This window comes from Onychomys torridus, chromosome 6 (assembly GCF_903995425.1).
Source record: "Onychomys torridus chromosome 6, mOncTor1.1, whole genome shotgun sequence".
Classification (NCBI taxonomy): Eukaryota; Metazoa; Chordata; class Mammalia; order Rodentia; family Cricetidae; genus Onychomys; species Onychomys torridus.
The window spans coordinates 134,004,899-134,026,156 of NC_050448.1; the positions used below are offsets into that span (position 1 = coordinate 134,004,899).

Genomic DNA, 21,258 nt, shown 5'->3' on the forward strand with positions numbered 1-21,258 from the left:
ATGAGAGTGCTGGCCGGGTAGGAGCTGGGGGGCTGGACTCTGAGTCTCTGGAAGTCCCTGGGGTCTCCTTATTTTGTCCAGATGGGAGCTCCTCTTGTCCAGATGGGAGTTCCTCTGGTCTCTGGTCCAGATGAGAGTTCCAGGGTAGGATGGAAGCTAGGGGTGGTCTCTGATTCTCAGGAAGTGGCTGGGGTCTCCAACAGATGGGTGTGGGGGCAGGGTGTGGAGACTGCAGTGTCTGCTGCAGTCTTGGAAAAGGGGAGCCTTCCTATAGGGCCCGCCGATTGGCCAGAAACTGGGGCCAAGGTTGTCAGGTCCTCCCGGGATGGGCTGTGTCCAGCGGTGGGACCCAGGGGCAGCTGACTCTCTGGCTATAACCCCAGGCACTCACCTCTGGTCCAGATTGGAGTTCCGGGGCAGACAGGAGCTCCAATAACTATTCTTTAAAGAATCTATAAGCTGTCCTGGGGCTCCTCACCCTCTCAACAGTGAAGATCTCCATTCACATTATTCTTACTCCACCCTTTAGTGTGTGTAGCAACTACTAACAGAGGTTGAGTCCCCCTGTACCTATTCTGTATTCCTCTAATCATATGGCATTGTTATATATATATTTATATTTATATTTGCACAAGCTGTGGCATAAATATCAAAGGCTACTTTTCAGATTCTAATCCCAGAGCAGGATCAAACTGCAAAGCTCATCAGTGTGACAGAATGAATAATTAGTTCAGCCTGTCTTCTACTGTGTCTCCTACCACACACTAGAAGAACAAGAAGGCATGCAGATGATTACATGAAACTAATTTAGTATAGTGTTGTACTTGTTATCCTCCAATCATTGAAGTTGACAGATCTTAACAAACTTTTAAGGAAAGCTTGGTTTTAAAATCAGATTTAGCTCCAATCACAGGTAAAGAAATGGACCATGTATTCTCTTAAGTTTCTGAATTTTCAAAGTGCATCTGTTTTTGTACATGTGACTGAGCATGAGCAGAGCATACTGCCCTCACAGAACTTCATCAGCTACCTTAAACATTTTGGTAAAATCTGTAAAGGCCTTTAGAAATAGGGAATAGTGATTACATATTTTTTGGATTGCTAATGTATTTTTTGACCACTTTTTACTTAGTGATAAACAAGCAGCCTTGATTCCTGATGACATATTTGATGCCACAAAAAGCAATATCATCACTTCTGTCAACTTCAGTAAGAATCAACTGTGTGAGATTCCACAAAGGTAGGGATCTCCTGATGATGCACTGTTTAGGTTGGCCTTGTTTTTGTCAGTTGCATCTTTGAAAGTGGGTATCAGTTTCCTAAACTGTTAATGTTAGAGGGGGCTGCAAACTGTGGTTCCACTGCTCTGTGAGATGCACAGGGTCTTAAAACTCCCTACTTTATGCGGTAAACTTGAGAAATGGGTGTTAGAATCACTAACTCTAAAATTAATATTCTTGTATAATGAAGTACGACAGGGAGATTCATGCGAGACCACCCAGTACTCGGCCCACAGCCGGGAGGATTGGTTTCACTTGGAGCCCAGCAGTGCAGCTGTGTGTGCTGTTTCTCTGTTAACCAGTGTGACCCAGGTCTGTCCAAACACACCAGGTGTAACTGAGACAAATCGGATATTCTTCCAGCTCTTCAATAAAATGAAGTAGAAGATGGACAGTTCCCCTTTTGTAGTGGGCTATCTTGCTTCAAGACCCACATCCCTAGTTTTCTTTGTAAATAAGACACATTTTATAGTTTGCCCTTTTAAACATATGAAAATCTGGGCAGTTTTATAAAAGTCATTCAGTTTTTTTGCTACATCAGCCTTTTCAGCATCATCTGTTTGCTTTTGTTTTGTCTTTTTCTGTCTGTGTTTCCTTAAGTGCCCATGTGTTTACTAAGTAACACCATACTTTACTAGCTAACGAAATAAAGGTGGAGAGCTGAAAGAGATGCTCCTGGCTTCACTCTAGTCGCTTACTTAGGGTTTACTTCCTATTTTATTCCAGTCTAGTTCTTGTACAGTCTGCTATTCTCTTACCTGAGATGTGCCATTTTTTAAAAAGCAGCTTAGAAAAACCAAAGAAGACAGCAAAGAGTACTTTGCTCTAGAGTGCTTCTAATTCACTTTCTCTCTCTTAGCTTTGAAATTTATAATTCATAATGAATATTCATAAAATACTGGATGAAATGGAAAGACGTATGCAGTCTTATCACTGATACGGATATTAACAAAGTGACATTTATTTTAAGCTATTTGGAATTTTATGTGTATTTGTTCTTTGAATGCTTTATTTATTATATGTATTTCCCAATTTCTTTTTTTTTATTTCCCTGTTTCATAAGTAATGCTTTTAAAGTCTAACTTAGCTATGTACTAGGTTACTTACTTATACCAGTAAATAAAACATACTGTTTCTTTAAGCTACATTTCCAGAAAAATTACTGTGTTGAGGGGTGTGACCACAATTGTATTTAATGATCATTCACATAACAAATATTATTAAAAAGTGAATATGTCAGATTAAAAAATATTATTTTATATGTATGGGTGTTTTGCCTGGAATCACTTGAATGTCTGGTGCCTGTGGAGGACAGAAGAGGGTGTTGGATGCTTTGAAACTGGAATGACAGATGGTTGTGGGCCACCACGTGGGTACTGGGAATCAAAGTCAGGTCTTCTAAAGGATTGCCAACATGTAAGTAGTATGTTGTGCTGTCTAAAATGATGTATTATTAGTGTCTAAGTACATTTTATGAATTGTGTTCACAGCCAGAATAAAATAGTATAGTAGCCACCTAGGTCTGATTTTTCTCTTTTGTGTCATAATTAGGTTAAATACATAATTAGTGGTGTTTTTAAAATTAAACTTCACTATCCATTTACTGTCAGATTGAAGCGTTGGACTGATCAAGTAAGGTTTTTGTTTGTTTTTTAATTTTTAGTTTTGTTACACAACCAGTCTCTGAAGTTTTTTTGAGGAACCCGAGATCTTAAAAGTCATGGCAAGCAGAAGGGATGTTGTTCTTTCTCCTATGATTGTTTCAGTTTTGAATTAGTACTAACATGTAAAATTGTTTTTGTTTCAGGATTATTGAGCTGAAGGAGATGGTATCAGATGTCAACCTCAGTTTTAACAAGCTTTCTTTTGTATCCCAAGAGTTATGCTTGTTTCAGAAATTGACATTTTTAGATTTAAGGTACTTGACAATGCTGTTACTTGACACCTTAAAAGTTATGATTAATGTTTGAGTTTTTATATTGTATTTTCATTGGTGAGTATGGAACCTGGTCTTCAGTGTACTAACTCTATTAGGGGAAATACAAAATTAAGTTACTTAGGTATTTTAACCAGTCTGTCATTGTAAGTAACTTAGATAATGAGATAAAAATTATCTAAAATATTTTTAATCAACATATTCTTTAAATTCATGCCTAAGTGAAATGACAGTTAATATGTGGAAAACACTTCCTGCTTTTTGTTCCTGAAGTAGATAACGTATTCCAGACCAGCATTCCCCTCTGCCGCTGTACAGTTACACAAGGCCCTTGAGGAACCTGCTTACTTCCCACTGGGACTTTAAATAGACAGAAGCCAAGCAGAAGAGCCCTGACTGGAGCAGAGATAGAGCCTGCCTTATACTCTCTGGGAATCATAGCAAGCTTGATTTAAACAAATGCAGTGAGAAGCTGACAGCTCATAGAGTAACACCAGGTGTCTCAGGGTTACAAAGCATTTGTCTTTGGGTCTTAACATCGTGTCTGTTGTAAACTGTGTTTCTATTGCCTGCACTTTTTCTACTGCTTCCTGTTGTTGCAGGAGTACTTTTAGTTGGCATGAAGTATAGTTGAGGGAGGAGGATCTGCCTGCACTAAGTGTGGCGCTTTTTCTGCTCTGAGGTGTCAGAATCTAAAAGCTGATGGAACAGAGGGAAGGGAAGTCCCTATGGCTGCTGTCTGGGTTTTGTTGTTGTTGTTGCTATTTTGTCCCATGTTTCTGTGTATATGTCTCTCTTGGTAACTATCTTGAAGTCTCTACTAAAGGATTAGTCTGCTTTCATGTCTGACAGCAGAAAGACTGGAAGAAAAAGTAGGACATCTGTGGGCTGTACAGCACAGCTTCTACTGACAGTAAAAGGAAGATAGATGCAGGAGAAGAAGGATGCAGGAGAGTGACATCTGTTCCTCACACACTGAGCCACACTTCTTAGGGGCATCTCTAAGATGATCAGATTAGTAAGAATTGACAAACACACTTGAGTGTTTTGTTTTGTTTTGTTGTTGTTTTTGTTGTTGTTGTTTTTTGTTTTTGTTTTGTTTTGTTTTTTCAAGACAGGGTTTCTCTGTGTAGTTTTGCGCCTTTCCTGGAACTCGCTTTGGAGACCAGACTGGCCTCAAACTCACAGAGATCCGCCTGCCTCTGCCTCCCGAGTGCTGGGATTAAAGGCGTGCACCACCACCGCCCAGCCGAGTTTTTTTATTCCTCCTGGGATTTAAACTTGTAAAAGTTTTTGAGTTTTAAAATCTTGTTTTGATTTCCAATTTAGGAATAATTTTTTAAGTTCTTTGCCTGAAGAGATGTCATCACTGACAAAACTACAATCAATCAATCTTTCCTTTAACAGGTAAGAAAACATCTGGGAGCCAGCTAAATAAGAAACCTTTATTTTTACTGTATCTTGCTAGCAGATTTTATTTTCCTTTCATTCTACTTAAATGTATTGTTGCTTAGAATTATCATGATTGATGCTGAGCTGGTTGTAGTTGTTGTTATTCCTTCTACTACTCCGAGAAACCCAGTCTAGAAGGAATATAGACATCTGATTGTGGTTGTTGTAGGGGAAGCATGAAGAGCTTTTGAGATGCCCTGAAGTAAACATTGAAAACGGATGTTAGCCAAGAGCACCTGTCTCTGGCATCTGACAGCTTGCTTTGGACAGTGAAGCCAGTGTCTTGTGACAGCCAGTCGTCTTTGAAAGAACTCAGGGTGCCTTTGTCCAGAAGGCTTGGGCAAAGTTAAAACAACAACAAAAACAAAAACAAAGCCCTTGCATTTTACTTAGTTAGAAGTGATTAATGATAAATAAAAGTAAATTAAGAAAGAGCATGCTCCTGAGGATGGCCTTTAGAGACCTTTAGAGAGATGTCACACCCATGAGTGGGGGACTTAGCCTCAGATTTTGTTTGAATTTTACAATCAATAGTACCTTTTATGTCTGCTGAATATGTATTCCAAAATTAGTTTCTTATTTTCTGGAAAAGTTGAATATAGGACTTAAACCACACTTAAGATCATTGATTTTTAAGAGAAATTTAACCTCTACCACATTACAGAGGTGTTCTGTTTGTATCTTAATAGGTTCAAAGTGTTGCCTGCAGTTCTATATCATATCCCCACATTAGAAGCAGTTCTGATCAGCAACAATCAGGTTGGCTCTGTGGACCCTCAGAAGATGAAGCTGATGGAAAACCTGAGCACTCTGGACCTTCAAAACAACGACCTCCTGCAAATTCCTCCAGAGCTTGGGAACTGTGTGCAGCTAAGGTAACTTCCCTTCTGGAGGGCTTCCAATTGATTTGTTGATTGCTTTTTTTCCTTACAGGAAATTGAAGTAACAGTCTTAATACCTTGTAACAGTAATAGTTAACCAAACACCTAATTTTTCTTTTCAATTTCACCAGACATTTTCTGGCTTTTTATAACACCATATATGTATAAATATACTATTTCTCATAGTATATATGCATATATAGTGTGGTATATACTCATCCAGAACTGCACTGAGGCAGAATTCAGGAAGATCTGACCCTCCTTAGCCTGCTAAGGGTTTCTTAGGCCAGATTGCAGAGCGTTACCCTCGGCTCCTGTGGTTTCTGTCCTCACTTGCTTCTATCTCAGCCCTTTCTCTGCTCTCAACAGTGACCAGTTTGGTCTCCTCTTTGAAGCATTCCTCTTCTCCACACAGAATTAATCCCACTGTGCTTAGGGGTCCATCTGTTCTACTTTTTTAAATCCAAAAATGAGTTGACCTAAAGCTTCAACTATTCTAAGCACCTAATTAAATGCTGGTTAAGCAAATAGAAGGTGGTGGGGCGGGGGTGTTGAGATGCCAGCTGAAACCTGCTTCCTTCTTGAAAGCAGCTTATTATTTTTTTGGCTGTTCACCTCACTGGGGTAGCCCTGGTACCTCATTTCTAGTGAATTGTTGGAAACAAATATAGTGACTTGTATTTGTAAAACAAGCCTCAGTGTTTGCTGTAGTTATGAATCCCATCAGTATGTAACACCTTAATTTATTACTACTTTATGAATATGCCACTATAATTTATGCCTGAAAGAAATTTAGCATGTTTTTCTATAGGTACATTTGTACTCTTAGAAACTAAACAGCATTTTAGAACTACATGTGGAGGCTGTTTAATTTATTTATCTTAGTTTTTTTTAATTTTAGTTTTTGAAACAGAAGAGTCTCACTGTGTTGCTCATGCTACACTTGAGCTCCATACTTGCCTACCTTGGTTTCCTAAGAGCTAGAGTTATAAGTGTGGACTATCACCCCTGGCTATTTGGAACATTTTGAACAGTAAAATCATAAACCAAAAGTACAAGAATTTTCAGTCACTGAGTGGGCCCCAGGAAGGATGCTTGATTGCAGTGTGATTGCAGATGCCCTATCGGACTTCACAGGACTCACACCCTTGACTGGCATCAATTTTTTCTAATTCTGGGTATAGCTGCAAATCTAGTATTTTGAGGTACTAGATAGATTTGGCGTGGGTAGATTTGCAGATATAGAACCTAGCCACTATGAAAATCAACTGCAATTCTTTTTTTTCCCAGAAGCTAAGAAAGTTAAGTATTTAGAAGAATTCCCAAGTAACATGGAAATATTTGAAGAAATGTAGATGAACCTTATAATGCTGTGTGAGCCCTTTGATTTTTGTTTACATAAAAACTTAGGTTATTAAAGTCTTTTGATTGAAGCCATTTCATTAATTCCATAAAGAAACAACAGAATCTGCCCTTAACTTGTAAATTGAGTCTTATTTCCAAACACACACTCTGTGTGTGTCCCTCTTGTCTGGGAAGGGAGGGCAGACATGTGTGGAAGGCCCTTGTGGGGTGTAGAGTGAGCTGTGACTGCAGTGTCCTTGGCATGGATCCTTGTCACTTTGCTCATTCATTGGCTTAAATCTATTTTATTATTTAGTGTGTGGTCATGTAAAATCAAGAGGAGACTAACCAGTAAGTTCAAATCACAGCTCCACCATTTAGCAGCTGTTTATTCTAGACACATCTTTGTCTTTTCCAGATTTGTATTTCCCTGTCTTTAAAATAGAAATATTAACGATACTTATACCATAAGTCTGTTAAAACAAAACCAACAGAGTTAATAAATGTAAACTATAATGTGCCTTTCATGTGACAGTCACCCTGTGCTGTTGGATATTGTCATAATTCTAGCTTGGATTGATAAGAGATACATAAGGAGAAATACACATTAAAAAGTTGCAAACGATAGTTTTATTTCATGAAAAGAGAGTCACTAATAGGAAATGCTTAATTTTCTTGTTTCTTTCGTTTAGAACACTACTGTTAGATGGAAATCCATTCCGAGTTCCTCGAGCAGCCATATTAATGAAAGGCACAGCTGCTGTGCTAGAGTATTTGAGAGATCGAATTCCTGCCTGAGTACAGCTGGCATCTTATTCTGGACAGGACAGAGTCAGCCTCCAATGACTGCTGTATTCCAGGTGTCACTATATTCACTCCCACTAAGTGTTTACAGTTTGTGAAGTGCTGTGAACATTCATAATGATGTTAACTGCAACACATCTTAAATATTTGCAAACTCCTCCCTTATGACATTGCAAGAACTTTTTATTTCATGAAATTTATTACTTCCTAATGATAAGGCAACCATCTTTAGATCTGAGTTCCTCCTGGTTTCTTTTTATTTTCCATATAATGTGAACTGAGCTAGGTGTATTAGGTGTAAGTCAGCAAATTTTTATTAAGTATTATTCTTTGGTATTTAAAAGAAAATGAGACTTTTCATTGCCCAGGATAGGACTTGCTGTGTGGTCAGTGTCAATGCATGTTTATGTTTAGGGTTTTGGTTGTGACTTTTAATTCTTTTAAACTTCATATAGGTGTGGGTGTCCTTTGTTCTGACCTGGTACTTCTTCCTATTTTCAACACTGTGATTCTAAAATCTGCTTACAGCCTGATTAAAGTTAGATTGGCAGTTTTACAGTAATTTCTAGAAGGGAATTAATTAGTTATAAGCAAGCTTGATTTAATAAAAACCAAATATAAACATTGTTGTTTACATGGAAATTATCAAAAGCAGGTTTATGAGGCATCCTCGCTCACCATATGATTGTGTCAAGAAGCCAGTTCAGTAGTAGCATGTGTCAGCGGGCAGAGGTAGAGAACTTGCAGGTGATTGAGGCTGTTGATGTTTGGAAAAGTCAGTGCTAATAAAGATACATGCTTCATGTTCATAATAAAAGTTACATTTTTAAAGATATTAGTACAGTGTTTTTGTTTTAAAAAGAAACACGCCTTTTCCATGTCACAGCTCCTTAGCTCAGAATCTGCTTCCATAGTAAACCAGACACCATGTAATAAGGTGATGTTTTATTATTTATACAATAAAGAGACTTTTATGTTATTCAAAACACTTTTTTAAATACTGAAAAATTTGAGTACAACAGAACCTAAAAATGGCTCTGCTATACACCACACAGCGCTATTATCTGTACAAAGCGCATCTGCTGATGCTTCCAGACTACACCCTACCCTTAACCCATAGTGTTAGAGCATAAGACACAGCTGTAGAGTACAGATCACACTTGCAAAGTCACTGGCTTGTCAAAGTTGAAATACAGGTTAGTGGAACTTTGCACATTAAATTAAACAGCTTTCAAGGTTGTTATGGTCTCATATGGCAAAAAACCATGAAGTACATTCACAATCTATGTTAGTAAATTAGTATTTCTTCTTCATTCAGTTTTATTTACATCAATATGTAGTTCAACTAAAAAGTACTGTTAAGCATGGTACATTTTTTAACACATACAAAAATGACAACTTTTATATATAATTTTAAGCTCAAAATCACAATTATCTCAAAATATTAATTACAATACAGCCATTTCAATTTAAACATATCATGGTTTAATTTTTTTTATATAAAATGGTAAACTTTGTTATTAAAGTAAGCAATTTATTTTGAATTGGCTAGAGTACACCCAAGTAGAAAATCTAAATGTGATGTGTGAGGTGTTTGCTGCCCCTCCCACCCAGTTTGTATAGAGCCACCTAGGCTAGCAAAGAGACAGAAAAGGCCCCAGTTTATAAATATTGAGCCTCATTTGCTAAACTGCCTTGGCTTCTTGGTTCTTCGTAAAAGCTCTACAAAGGGAGTCTCCATAGACTGCAGTGAAATGCATGCAATTATATACAGCGTGTAGAATGTCAGTTCACTGACACACATCAAAATGTCCACATAGACAGCGAAGGATGGACAGAAGGAGCACTTCACCTGCCTGTTGTCAGCTAGAACAGTTTTAGGAATGAGGTCCCAGGTTAAGCTCTGATGGAGGAGCCCTGGTTACTGTTGGATGTGTTACCTGGGCACTGCACTTGTGCAGTGAAGCTGGATCCCATCAGAGAGTATTGGTCTAGAGACCCGAAGCCACATCACCACTTAGGAATCTCTCTTATACCATTTATGAGAGTGAAATATTTAACTAACTGGCTTATATGATCTCAGGAATATATGTGTGTTTGACACATGAAACATTAGAACTAACAGAATAAAGAAATAGATTTATCTCCCACAAATTACTAAGGGCAAAAATCATTGATCAAATAACTTTGAAAATGAAAAATAAATTTTATGAATATTTAAAAAACAGTCTGCAGTGTGTTTGTATAGTTTGTATAATTCTTTGCAAACCTCTTGGAAGTCCACCACTGTCTTCCATCAGAATCACTGTTCTGATGCTTATTATTTCTTTCCTGAAAAGAATGAGACCACAGTTCATAGTTTTTCATACACAGCTGAGTGTGGGGTGTCCTTGGTGGCTGCTAGTAAAAAAGAAAATTCTGGTTCTTGTAGTAACCTGTAGTGACCTTGCAATGGCCTTACCGTTTTCATGTTCAATAGATCTGCCTCTGGCTTCCTGCTAGCCCTGGGGAGTGTTCTTCCCTCCATATGTAAATAGTGTTACATTCTCAAGCCTCCTTCAGTCCCTTCCATTCACTAAGTGCAAAAAGAACTTGATTGCCTCTTCCAACAAAAGTTGTGTTGTTTGCCTGTCAGTTACCTTTTTCTTTACTTCAAACAGACATCATAGTAAGGCTTGCTCTTTCAAGGAGGGAAGCAAAGGAAATGTCTAATAATCAGAGCAGAAATACAAAACATTTGTCGCAGTCCATTGATGCTGTCATCAAAGCATAACAGCTTCCTAAGAGTAAACCAGCACTCAGCTATCCTGATCTAAGCCAGATGTCCTTTCCTTGTCCTGAGACTAGTAAGTGCCCTCGGAGTGGAAAAATGAGTATTGAAAGTAATATTTATTTAAACAGTACATTTGGGCAAATACAGGAAATTCTCTATCTGCCTGAGAGATTCGTCTTGGTTTTTCCAGAGACTTTCAAAAACACAAAATCATGTAAGATTCCCGGCAAACTATTTTTTAGTAGAGGAATGGAAAGCTATGAAAAACCATGTGGTTTGCCCACGTGTCAAGTGCTTTCCTTAGTCTAATCAGCTGACCTGTCATACCCAGGCATCATCCAACCTCAGACTCCAGCTGTGCAAAACAAACTAGCAAAGAAAAATGTGTGTCTAAGAGACACAAAACCTGAGTTACAATAAAAGGTTTTAATATAAGAAACTTTTTAATATAGGAAAATAACCTTTGAACAGCCAAAAATACATTTATACAATATAAGCAGCTAACTTAGTGCTTAAGTGTCTCATAGATTAAGCAAGAAAGAGATCATTTACATTTGATTGTTTTTCTAACTATAGTTGAGATAACCACATTTTATTTAATATCTATTTTCATTCCCCTGAATTAATTCATTTTCTTTATTTAAAAAATCTGCACATATTTAGGTTATTCTGTTCAGCTTCTGACAGCCCTGTTGCTTCCTGGGCACTGAGGCAGTAGTTGGGCCTGCCAGTGCCAAGCCACAGGGGAACCTGAAATTTAAAACATTTGATCTTGGGGTTGGGCTTTCTGCAAACTCCTCTCCCCTTTCTCCATCTCTACACTCCATTTCCTTTGCTTCAGTAGATTTTTTTTTTTTTTTAGGTGCTAGGAATTGGACCTAGGACCTGCATCCCCAGCCCTTGCAAGATCTTACTCTGTAGCCCAGACTGGCCTCAAACTTGTAATGCTTCTGCCTTAGTCCCTCACTGCTGGGATCGCAGGTGTAAGAACTTCACCAAGTCTAATACAGTTGCTTGCCTTTTCATACTTGGTAGTGAGTTGTCTCACTGAAGCTCCCCTGTGTGCAGACAGCTGCCAGGACCACGGCTGCTTTTCACACCTGAGTCTTCACTTCTTTTCAAGAGCTTAGAACTTGGCTTCTGCATTTATTTACTGGGAAGAAATCTGCTTAAATGCCTTTTATTATGTTGGCATTAGACCCTGATTTAAGGCTCAGTTCAGGACAGATTATTTCTTCAGATATACTGAGGGCATTTTTTATAGGAATTGATTGAAAGTTGCTTTTCTGTGCAGCCTGATGGATGCATTTGCCTTATTGACATTTGGAAAAGGGAAGCCACAGGAACTCAAAAGTTAAGTCCTTGAAAATGTGATTGCCTGGATGGCCTCATGAGAGCCTTACTTAAGGACAGGATGGAAAGTAAATAAATATAAGAGGTACAAAAATGTTGTCATTAGCAAGAGGACTCCAGTCTTTGCTTGTTTATGTGGCACTTACCTAAAAAGGATTTTACATTGTGCTGAAAGCTAAGAGTTGCACTTTCTCTGCCAACAGACTTGTTACCATGGGAACTGATGCAGGAAAATGAAAAATATAACAAAGAGTGAGGAATTAGATTGGGAAAATGATAGGGAGTTGATTTCTACATTGCTGTTTAAGCCTTTGGGATTTAAGAAAGTGTTTCTCATCTGATGACATCAATGAAAATGACCAGAATGACTTAGCAGTTATAAGTCCCAAGGCAGATGCAGGAAGAAATGAGAAAGTAGCAAGTTTGTTTGGTTAAAGGAACTCTGTAAAACCTAGTTCCATCCCTGATAAGTTAAGCTTTTTAGCTCCTGTATGAACTGTGTAGGTAAACAGGCAACATGCAAAAGACTAACTCAAACCCAGGCATCCCACTTGACAGGATTATTGCATACCTTGTGTATTGCTTGAAGCAGCCTCTTAAGAATTCAAAACCAAAAGCCAAAGAACAGCAACAAAAGCCATGATTTACAAATTCCTCTCCCCTCCCCCACGGCCATGCAACCACCCATAAGTAACTGAGGATTTAGTTTCTCACGGAAATAAGGATTTCTCTTCACTTGATCAAAGCCTCCCTGAATACCCTCTGGTAGTCTCAACGTCAAGCCAGACAGAGGACCTTGGAAAGTTGGCAGTGAGGACCTACCTAGCAGTTTCAACCCTGATATGAGGGAGGTGGATATGTGTCTGTTCTCCTGGGAGCCACCTCTTTGTCCTCCCAGCTAACCAAAAGGCTATTGTTCACAAGCTTTAGCTGGGCCTGATGCTGAAATGGACTGTGAGATGTAAGATGGCCCAAGGGATGACTCAGACCCTCCTGAGGGCTAATTTCCAAATCACAGTGACATCTTTCACTTGCCCTCACCTGGGGTGACCTTTCAAATACACATGACAAAACTGAACATCCACCAGGCATGAAGTCAGGACAGTCAAGAGCTAAGCCATGGTCACACAGTTAGTGTCTAACAGCAAATTGTTCTGACTGAAGCAGCATCCTGGGAACCATTTCTCTAGAAGCCATGATTACCAGTGACTTCCTGACCTGTTTGTTAAAGCTCTTCTCTGAAGCCTTTGACTGTGTTCAGAGTCCTTAGAGAGTTCTGAAATCTATGAGGGACCCAGACACTCAGGATGATAAACAGGCTGGAGCATGAAGCCTGGTATATGCAGATTATATTTTGTATACTAATATCCAATGAAGGTCAGGATTGAATAATCTGATGAGGGACTTATCCTGACAGCCCCATGGAGCTCTGCTGTTCCTAAAGGCAGTAGGCAGATTTCTTCTGAGAGCCAAACATGTCATGAGATCTTCAGAAGTAGCTATAAAGTTGACACAATGAATAGATTGCTGCTTCTATTTATGTATGATGTCTAAAATCAGTTCGTGTCTAGAGGAAGATTAGTTGGTGATGATTAAACTGAAGAATAACTAGCTTCAAAAGCTTTAACTGACTCTCTTCTGGTAGCTCATTCTTTGGGCAAACTTCAGCCCCTCTAAGAGGCTACCCATCTACTTTATATAGTAATTTTACCACATCCATCCCACAGACAAAAGTTCCATCATATTAGAACTGCTGTAATGTGCTAAGAACTAAAATTCTACTCTACCTTCTTTTGCATGTGTGTTTGCTTGTGTTTGAGTGCATGTGTGTGTTTTGGGCATGTGTGCACGTGTGCATGTACCTATGGAGGCCCAAAGTTATTGTCAGATATTTTCCTCCATCACTCTCTATCTTATATATACAGGAGCAGGGCCTTCCACTCGAAGCCCGAGCTAATTCAGCTAGCCAGCTTGCCCTGGGGGTCACTTGTCTCTATTTTCTGAGCCAAAGGATGACAGGAGGCTGCCATGCCTGTCCAGAATTTACTGTGTTCTAAGGGTCCTGACTCAGGCCCTCATATTTGCTCAGTAAACTCTACCTACTCAGCCATCTCCCAACTCCTACTCTATTTTTTTTAACATTTGATTTATTCTCTCTGTGGCTGTTTAAAATTCTTCATGTGGCTATTTAAGATTCTCTGTTATGTCTTGTGTCTTAGTGTGGCAGACACGATTTACAGTTTTTGATCATTTGTAATGCAGCTGTATACCATTAAAAAAGAGCCAGTCTCCTTAGCTAAGGCTATTTATTGCTTTTCACTGCCACAAACATTTGGGAATTTGAAAAACTGACTTAAGAGTGGAATGGCAATGTCTATGGGATAGGCACTATTGACTTTCTAGACTTTCTACTTTCCATACTGGCCAACACACCTGTAAGGTGTTTCAATGCTTCCCTACCTGGGTATTTGTCATGCTCAAAGTGGCACCTGGAGGTCAGGAAATAACTCAAGTATTTTCAAAACACACGCATTTTCTTATTTTACTTATTTATTTATTTTGGTTTTTTGAGACAGGGTATCTCTGTGTAGCTATCCTGCAACTTTCTCTGTAGACCAGGTTGGCCTTGACTCAGATCTGCCTGCACAATCTCATTTTCAAATGCAGCTATACTGCATGTTTCTATTAAACATTTTCTAATTTAATGTACAGATTCACTAAGTCCCATCAAGGGTAGCTATACCGCCACACCTAAATGCATACTGATCTGTACCATCCCAAACCCAGACTAATCTTAAGGGGTATAGGGACTCTAACTTTAACCTCATGGGACAAAGAAAACTAGTGTTTTGCTGAAAGCAAAAAACAAAAACAAAAAACATCACCTGTTCTTGCCATGTAATGCAATGGCAAGAGAGACTCCCTCATGGGAACCTGGGGAGGTACTGGTTCTTAGGAGCTAACGTGGAGTTCACCTTGTAGTGACTTAGTGAATCTGTGCACTAATTAGAAAATGTTTAGATGCCCTAATCCTGCATTCTGACTTTGATCCCCGTGGGCAGCCTCCCTGAAGGACTCAAAAGGAGCAGCAAGTCAGGCCTGATGTGACTCATTCTGAATGGTATTGCCTCAACTGTCTCCAGAGACTTGTCCTTTCTGGACAATAAACACAAATGAGAAATGGGAGCTGGCCTTCCAGAGTGTTCCGTATCCACACTGAATCAGTGCAGCTGAAAAGAATCCTTTGCTACTTTGTCAGAGTGAGAAAGACAGTGAGCATATATTTATTCTCTGCTCTCCCTCACATTTTTCTCAGACACAGCTGGTTTGTTAGACTTCTTAAGCATTGTCTCCTTGTTTGACTGTTTCTTGATGGAAAAGGCTGGTACTTACTTGTATGTTCAACTGTTCCCACATAGAGCTGGGAGGCAGGCACAGAGATGTGCAGTTTAGCAGCAGCATCTGCAACTGTATAAAGCACCCATCAGGGTAGTGCTTGCTGGAATCAATCTTGGTCAGAAGAAATCTTTGAGATTCTGTCAATTTGTAAAATACTTAATGCTAAGTTGAATGACCCCACAGTAAGGCTGAAGAACTGCATGCAGATGCATTTACCAGCTGGCTTCGGGAAGAGAACTGGTCAAGACAGCTTACATGACAGTGTGGAGGGGGCTGAGGCTTGCCAGCTGCCTGATGATTTCCCCATTTGTAGAATTCTGCTTTAATGAACACCAATAAAGTGAAGCTTACAGATCACACTCACTCACTTATCTCTCACAGGAGGTGACAGACCAGGACAAGGTTGGGGAAGGTGTTAGTGGCCCCTTAAGTTAGTGACAGTTTTCTTGCAGACTTCTCTTCCCACACTGAGGCTACTCCATGAACCAACACGAGTGACTCCTGTTCTGCACAGCTGAAAGCACAGCTCTGGGCCCTTCACACTAAGACAGAGTGTTGGTTCACTTTGCATCAGAGCTGGCAGGCTAGAAAACAAAAGTAATGAGCCCTAAGCACGGAGGCAATCATAAATCTCAGCATAAGGAGGGAATGTTGCTGACCAAGAGACTGTTCCAGGAATAATAAAACACTAAGATTACTATATGGACAAGTAAAAAACAAAATATGTAATGGTTTGTACCAAAAATTGAGCGGTAGTACTGCACCAGATCCACAAGGAAGACAAGGCTGCCCTGGGAAGAGCCTCTCTGCATTGTCCCAAAGTTCTTCCCAGTTTTCATTCTCCTGTTTAGTTCTACAACAAACTGATCTTTAGAAGCCCGTCAAAGTCTGAAAGGAGGATAATGGTGAAATAGAGAAGAAAGCAAGTTAAGAAGCCAAATGTTTTCCAAAAGAAAAGGCCCAGTGGCTGGCACTGCTGTGCTTGCTGGTGAGTAAGTAACACTGCTCAAGTCCAGGCTGGCTGGGGGCTCTGCCTCCTGAGAGAAGCTGAAGCTAGCTGGTGAGCCGACCTGAGTTGGTGCCATAAAACCAGCAGGCTTGAGGTCACAGCGATTAGTCCCCAACCCCCTAAGGAGGCTGACCAGAATCTGCTAAGAGCTCACTGTAAGAGCTGGTGACCTTGTGGCCAGAAGAAAGCTTCCTTTAGAGAAAAACACCAGGATTTAATGCTTTAATAAGCTTCAGGAAAGAACATCCTGTCATCTGTTTTCTTTTGCTGGAAGAGGACAAGATTAAGTGTCCATAGAGGGAGTCTGAAGCCCACTGGGGAGGGTTTGGATGGGATCATCACAGTAGAAGCCCGGGCAGATGGTGAAGACACCCTTAACTTAAATGTGATTTCTTTCACCAGGACCCAGCCATCAGAGGCCCTGAGACTCTATCTCAGAATCACAGCATGTTACCAAGGTGGCCAAGATTCTGTTTTCAATACATGGGTATTCTGACTGAAAGAGGATGGGGGTGAGTTTACCTAGCTAGGCCTTTCTTGGAACCCAATTTTCATGTTATGAGATGCTTTTTAAAATGCACTTTATGTAATAAACTCCATTTATAATGTTTTGCTAATACATGTGTACATGTATAAGGTGAAAGGTGAGTTTATAGAGGAGTTACCACCAGATGTCAGCTGGAAATGTACATTCAAGCAGGACCCTGATTGGTTTTTCATAAGAGAGGCCATTCAGGCAAACTTGATTCCTGAAGCTTAAGTTTTGGAGAGATAATTTCCAAAGTAAATTATGATGATTTAAAGCAAATATATTGCCATGTTAACTGATGGGAGGCGTGGATAAAATAAGGGAGATTAGCACAAAGTATCTGAAAGACTCAAGCAAGCTAGAGAAAAACTATGAAAGCAGTGGATGTGCTTACTGAACTCTTAAGAAAGAACAGAATCTCAGGTCCAAGACTAAGAGAGAGATCTGCACTCTGGGAAGTTGATTCAGCCTGAGCGTTTTAGTACAAAAGATACACAATCCATTGGTGTCATTTAAGCTTAGAGCATAATTATAAATAATTGTTAATAAAGAGTGTGGAAAGGGGTGTTACTCCATCTGCACAGAGACAAGACCCGGCTGTGAAGATGTCTTCAGACTCTGGCATTAAATATAGGAAGACGTTCTCCACCTGGTGGTGATTCTTTGTAACTACATGTTCCTCAAAAAAAGTTCTGTGGGCATATCAAAATGATTGCAAGGATAGCAAGTATCTCAGACTTGAAACCAGGAACTCAAAATGAGGAGCTTTGGGGGAAAAGCAACACATAATTTGTTCTTCCTGAGTTTTGTTGGTGGGTGGAGGTGACACAAAGCTAAGAGAGGCCCCTTCTCCGGGAAGTTTGGATAATGTGTTGGCTGTCCCTTCCAGATCCTCACTTGTCTCAGGAGTGATAGACACTTTCACTTCTCCACAGGGCTTTTTCCTGTGGCTGTAAGTGTCTAACACTGACACTTACCTCAGAAAAATGCCTTGTTGACTATGGGAACCTCATTTCTTTGAATTTCTTATGCCATTTTCTTTTAGGGTAACCTTTATTCTCATCTTCATATTGTAAAAATAGCTTAATCTAACAAACTTCCTAGTCACAATACAAGGTAGAAGGGTCTTTATATTAAATGAGTCTAAGGGCAGCCTTAACCATAGTCAGCCTTCACAGTCACTTTACCAGGGCTTGAGAGCTATGGCCAGGATGGGGTTCTGGGCCTGGTGGTCTCTAAGATGCTTAAAGCCACAGCTTTTTGAGTTCAACATCATCCTTCATGTCTCTGGGATATTTCTGACAACTAAAGGCATGATTTTTCTCCCCAGAAGAAAAAAAATCCAAACTAATTAAAAGGATATAAAAAATGTTTTCCCAACTGAACAACAAAGTCACTTAAATATTTTGGGCAATGCTGGTATCTTTAGGATATGTAAAAAGGAAAAATGAAACCTAACTGCTGAACAGCACAAAAAGATTCTGAAGGCTTTGAAAAGAAATGGCAAGGAGAGAGGGAAATTTGGCATAGAGGACTTCCCAATCCCCAACAAAAGTGGGAATAATGAATCAACAGAGGAGGCCAAAGGTAAAAGGTTCACTATTTAAGGTTACACAGAGAAGCATCCATCACCCACTTAAGTCATTATTTGTTAAGTATGTCACTCACTATGCTTATAGCACTAAGGAAGGCTGAGGGATTGATGTGTTCTTCTGGGGATGCTGTCCAGAAGGCCTCTTAAGTGCTGTCTAGCCCTCTTTCTCAAAGGAACTTCAACTTGATAGAGAATTAATGCTGACCAAGCAGCATGGGGCTTAGGTAGAGTGAAGACCACACCATGTTGGTGGTACTGACAGTTTCCTCATTAAGATTACAGAAGGCTTCATGGTCGCTGTGCCAAGTAGGCAGGATCCTGAAGACTACATATGATTTTGGTAACTTGGGAAGGAGGCTGGGAGAGGAAGCTTGCCAGCAAAGAGCCAGTGTGCACAAAGGCAGCAAAGCATGGAGCACACAGAAGGCAAGAGCCTTACCCAATCTGGGTCAGGCAGGGAAGAGAAACAAGCTGTTCCTAAGGTCAGAGGCCCCAGCTCTCCTGGAAAGGGCAAATGGTTGGTTTGATGTGTAGATATGCACAATCCAACAGCATACAGGTAGCTTGATCATGGGATGGGCTAAACAGCAGGCCAGATCATGACAGTATTCTTAAGTTCACAAGGGAATACATAGGTCTGAAAGGTGGTCAGTTGGGTGTTGACCCCTGTTCACTGCCTTTTGAAAAAAATAGTATTATTATTTTTGAGTCAGGGTCTTACTATGTATTCCTAGCTGTCCTGGAATTCACTATGTAGACCAGGTTGGCCTTGAGTTCACAGAGACCCACCTGCCTCTGCTTCCCAAGTGCTGGGATCAAAGGTTTGTGCCACTATACTCAGCATTCACTGCCTTTCTGAATCGATAATTCTAACACTGGACACAGAAAGTATGTCCTAGAAGCAGTAGACACAGGAAGGATCCTCCCCCCACCCCCCACCCCTGTGTCTGTTAAGATGTTAGCATCCGCTGGGCCAGACTGAGGGGCAGTGGTCTTCATGACAACCCCTGTTTTCTTTCATGCTAACAAACTGACAAAAACATGGCCCTTCCTCCATGAGATTCTGGGTTCTGTTTCCCATGCCCCAAAATATTTTCAATCTGGCCATGAGCAGTCTGTTAGACGGTTCTCCAAGTTCCAACAAACACCTGAAATAGCCTCCAATGGCCCTAGGACCTGGTAGGGAGACATAAGGATAGCTCCAACTGAAGTACTGTTTCAACCTGCATAGAGTGGATGCCATCAGCCATGAGATGGGGTAAGAGCAGAGATAGAGGACTCACCAGACTGTCTCAATCCATCTGCAACTTCTCTTTCCACTCAACTATGACATTCTGTGCAGAGGAGAGGCTGTGCTGTGTCCCTGTCAGGCCTGATGCATAGTGGCGCTCAGTAGATATTTATCATAAAATTTATAATCATTGCACTTTATGTTTTTTGTTACAACCTTCAATAATGTATCTCTAAATGCCTTGACTGTATAATTTACCCTAGGCTTCTGAGATCAGCTAGCCTATTGTGAAGGAAGTATATGAGTTTGCTGTTGAAAACAAGACTCATTGTGAGCTATTTTCCTCTAGATGAGAGATGTCTGTCTGTCTGGTGGGATGTATGCTCATCACTTTATTTTAAAATAGAAAAAAAAAAACAACGTACAAATAATACACTTGTTCAAAGTGGGAGAAAAACTTTCAAAGGAGGGAAATATTGAAAGATCATTTTAAATGTCTTTCCCCACCAATTCATATACAGATAGATATATACAAATGGTACAGCTTAAAGGATGAATCAGCCATTTTTTTAATAAAGGAAGGGAAATTATGTTGGATTTGGAAACTCATGTATTGGGGTCTGGTCCATTGCTTCTGCTTTGGTCAGGTCTATATCAGTCGAGTGTTAGAAAAAGAGCCATAGGATTTTATCATTTTCTACATAAATGCTGCCTGAAATTGTCCAACACTTAACTCTCTATGGTGTTACCATGAACAAAGTCAAGCCAAAACAAGAGTGTGTTTTGAATTTTTGGAAGAAAGGGTGTATCTCAGATCTCCTGGCTATTTGCACAGGCTGGTAATGGACCCTCTCATTTTTAATTCTGTGCCCTACTTAGGGAATGTTTTAGAATCCATCTACAGAACCCAGGCAGTCAAGATGCTGCAAAAGTTAAAACTATCAGTTCTTATGTCCTCCCCCTCCCCCCCACCCCCACCCCCCAGCCAAAAAACAACAACAACAACAAAAATGGCTTCTAGGAAAATCAAGACAATCACATAGTTGAAAAAGCAAGGGAACCCAGGTTCCTCTGTTTTCACTGTCAGTTTTAAAATGAACTCTTAAAGTGGTCTTTCCTCTTCATTGTCCCAGAACTCTCAAATTCTTTGGGATGGAAGGCAGGAGTTTCTGTCCCCACAGGAGAGTGTTTCTGGAAAATTTCCTCACAGTGTTAAAGGTTGGGAAGACTAGGAGGTACCCCAATATGCATAAAAGCAGCTCAGAGAAAGTCCCTCAGTATGGCGAATACCTAACACTTAGAATAGAGAAGCAAACAGTAGAAATAAAGACGGAAGTGAAAACATGGCTTTGTTAAGGCACTGACACCCTCACACACCTTTGTGCACAAGCTGTTTGCTGCTGTCAGTGGTGTGGTAAGCACTGACTTTTCCCCTAGGAGAATTCCTCTCAAACGGGGGAAGCCCTCAGCTGATATTCTGGGTCTTCTGGCAGCTAGAGCTTTGGAGGCTGTATGTGTTTGCCTTGGTGGGATGGAAACATACACCTACCTCCTTTGAACAGCATGGGTGGGTAGGGCATGAGTCTACCAAAGGACAATAGCTATGAAAGGAGACCAGCTTTGCATGCTAGAAGCAGAAATATTCCCAGATGTGCCAGAGCAGAATTGAAAAC

General features: G+C 40.1%; 1 protein-coding gene across 5 annotated transcripts in view; it reads left to right on the top strand.

The window, feature by feature from the left end:
• Positions 1-8,532, top strand: part of Lrrc40 (leucine rich repeat containing 40) — a 43,814-nt gene extending 35,282 nt beyond the window's left edge. For 3 of the 5 annotated variants that reach the window (XM_036190674.1, XM_036190679.1, XM_036190677.1), the window contains exons 11-15: positions 1,133-1,240; positions 3,088-3,198; positions 4,546-4,623; positions 5,358-5,543; positions 7,586-8,532. In XM_036190674.1, coding sequence (XP_036046567.1) covers positions 1,133-1,240; positions 3,088-3,198; positions 4,546-4,623; positions 5,358-5,543; positions 7,586-7,691 — 589 coding nt within the window. In that variant the 3' untranslated portion in view covers positions 7,692-8,532. The remainder of the gene's footprint in view (positions 1-1,132; positions 1,241-3,087; positions 3,199-4,545; positions 4,624-5,357; positions 5,544-7,585) is intronic. The other 2 variants (XM_036190675.1, XM_036190676.1) reach the window with 2 other exon arrangements.
• The last annotated feature ends 12,726 nt before the right edge of the window (positions 8,533-21,258 follow it).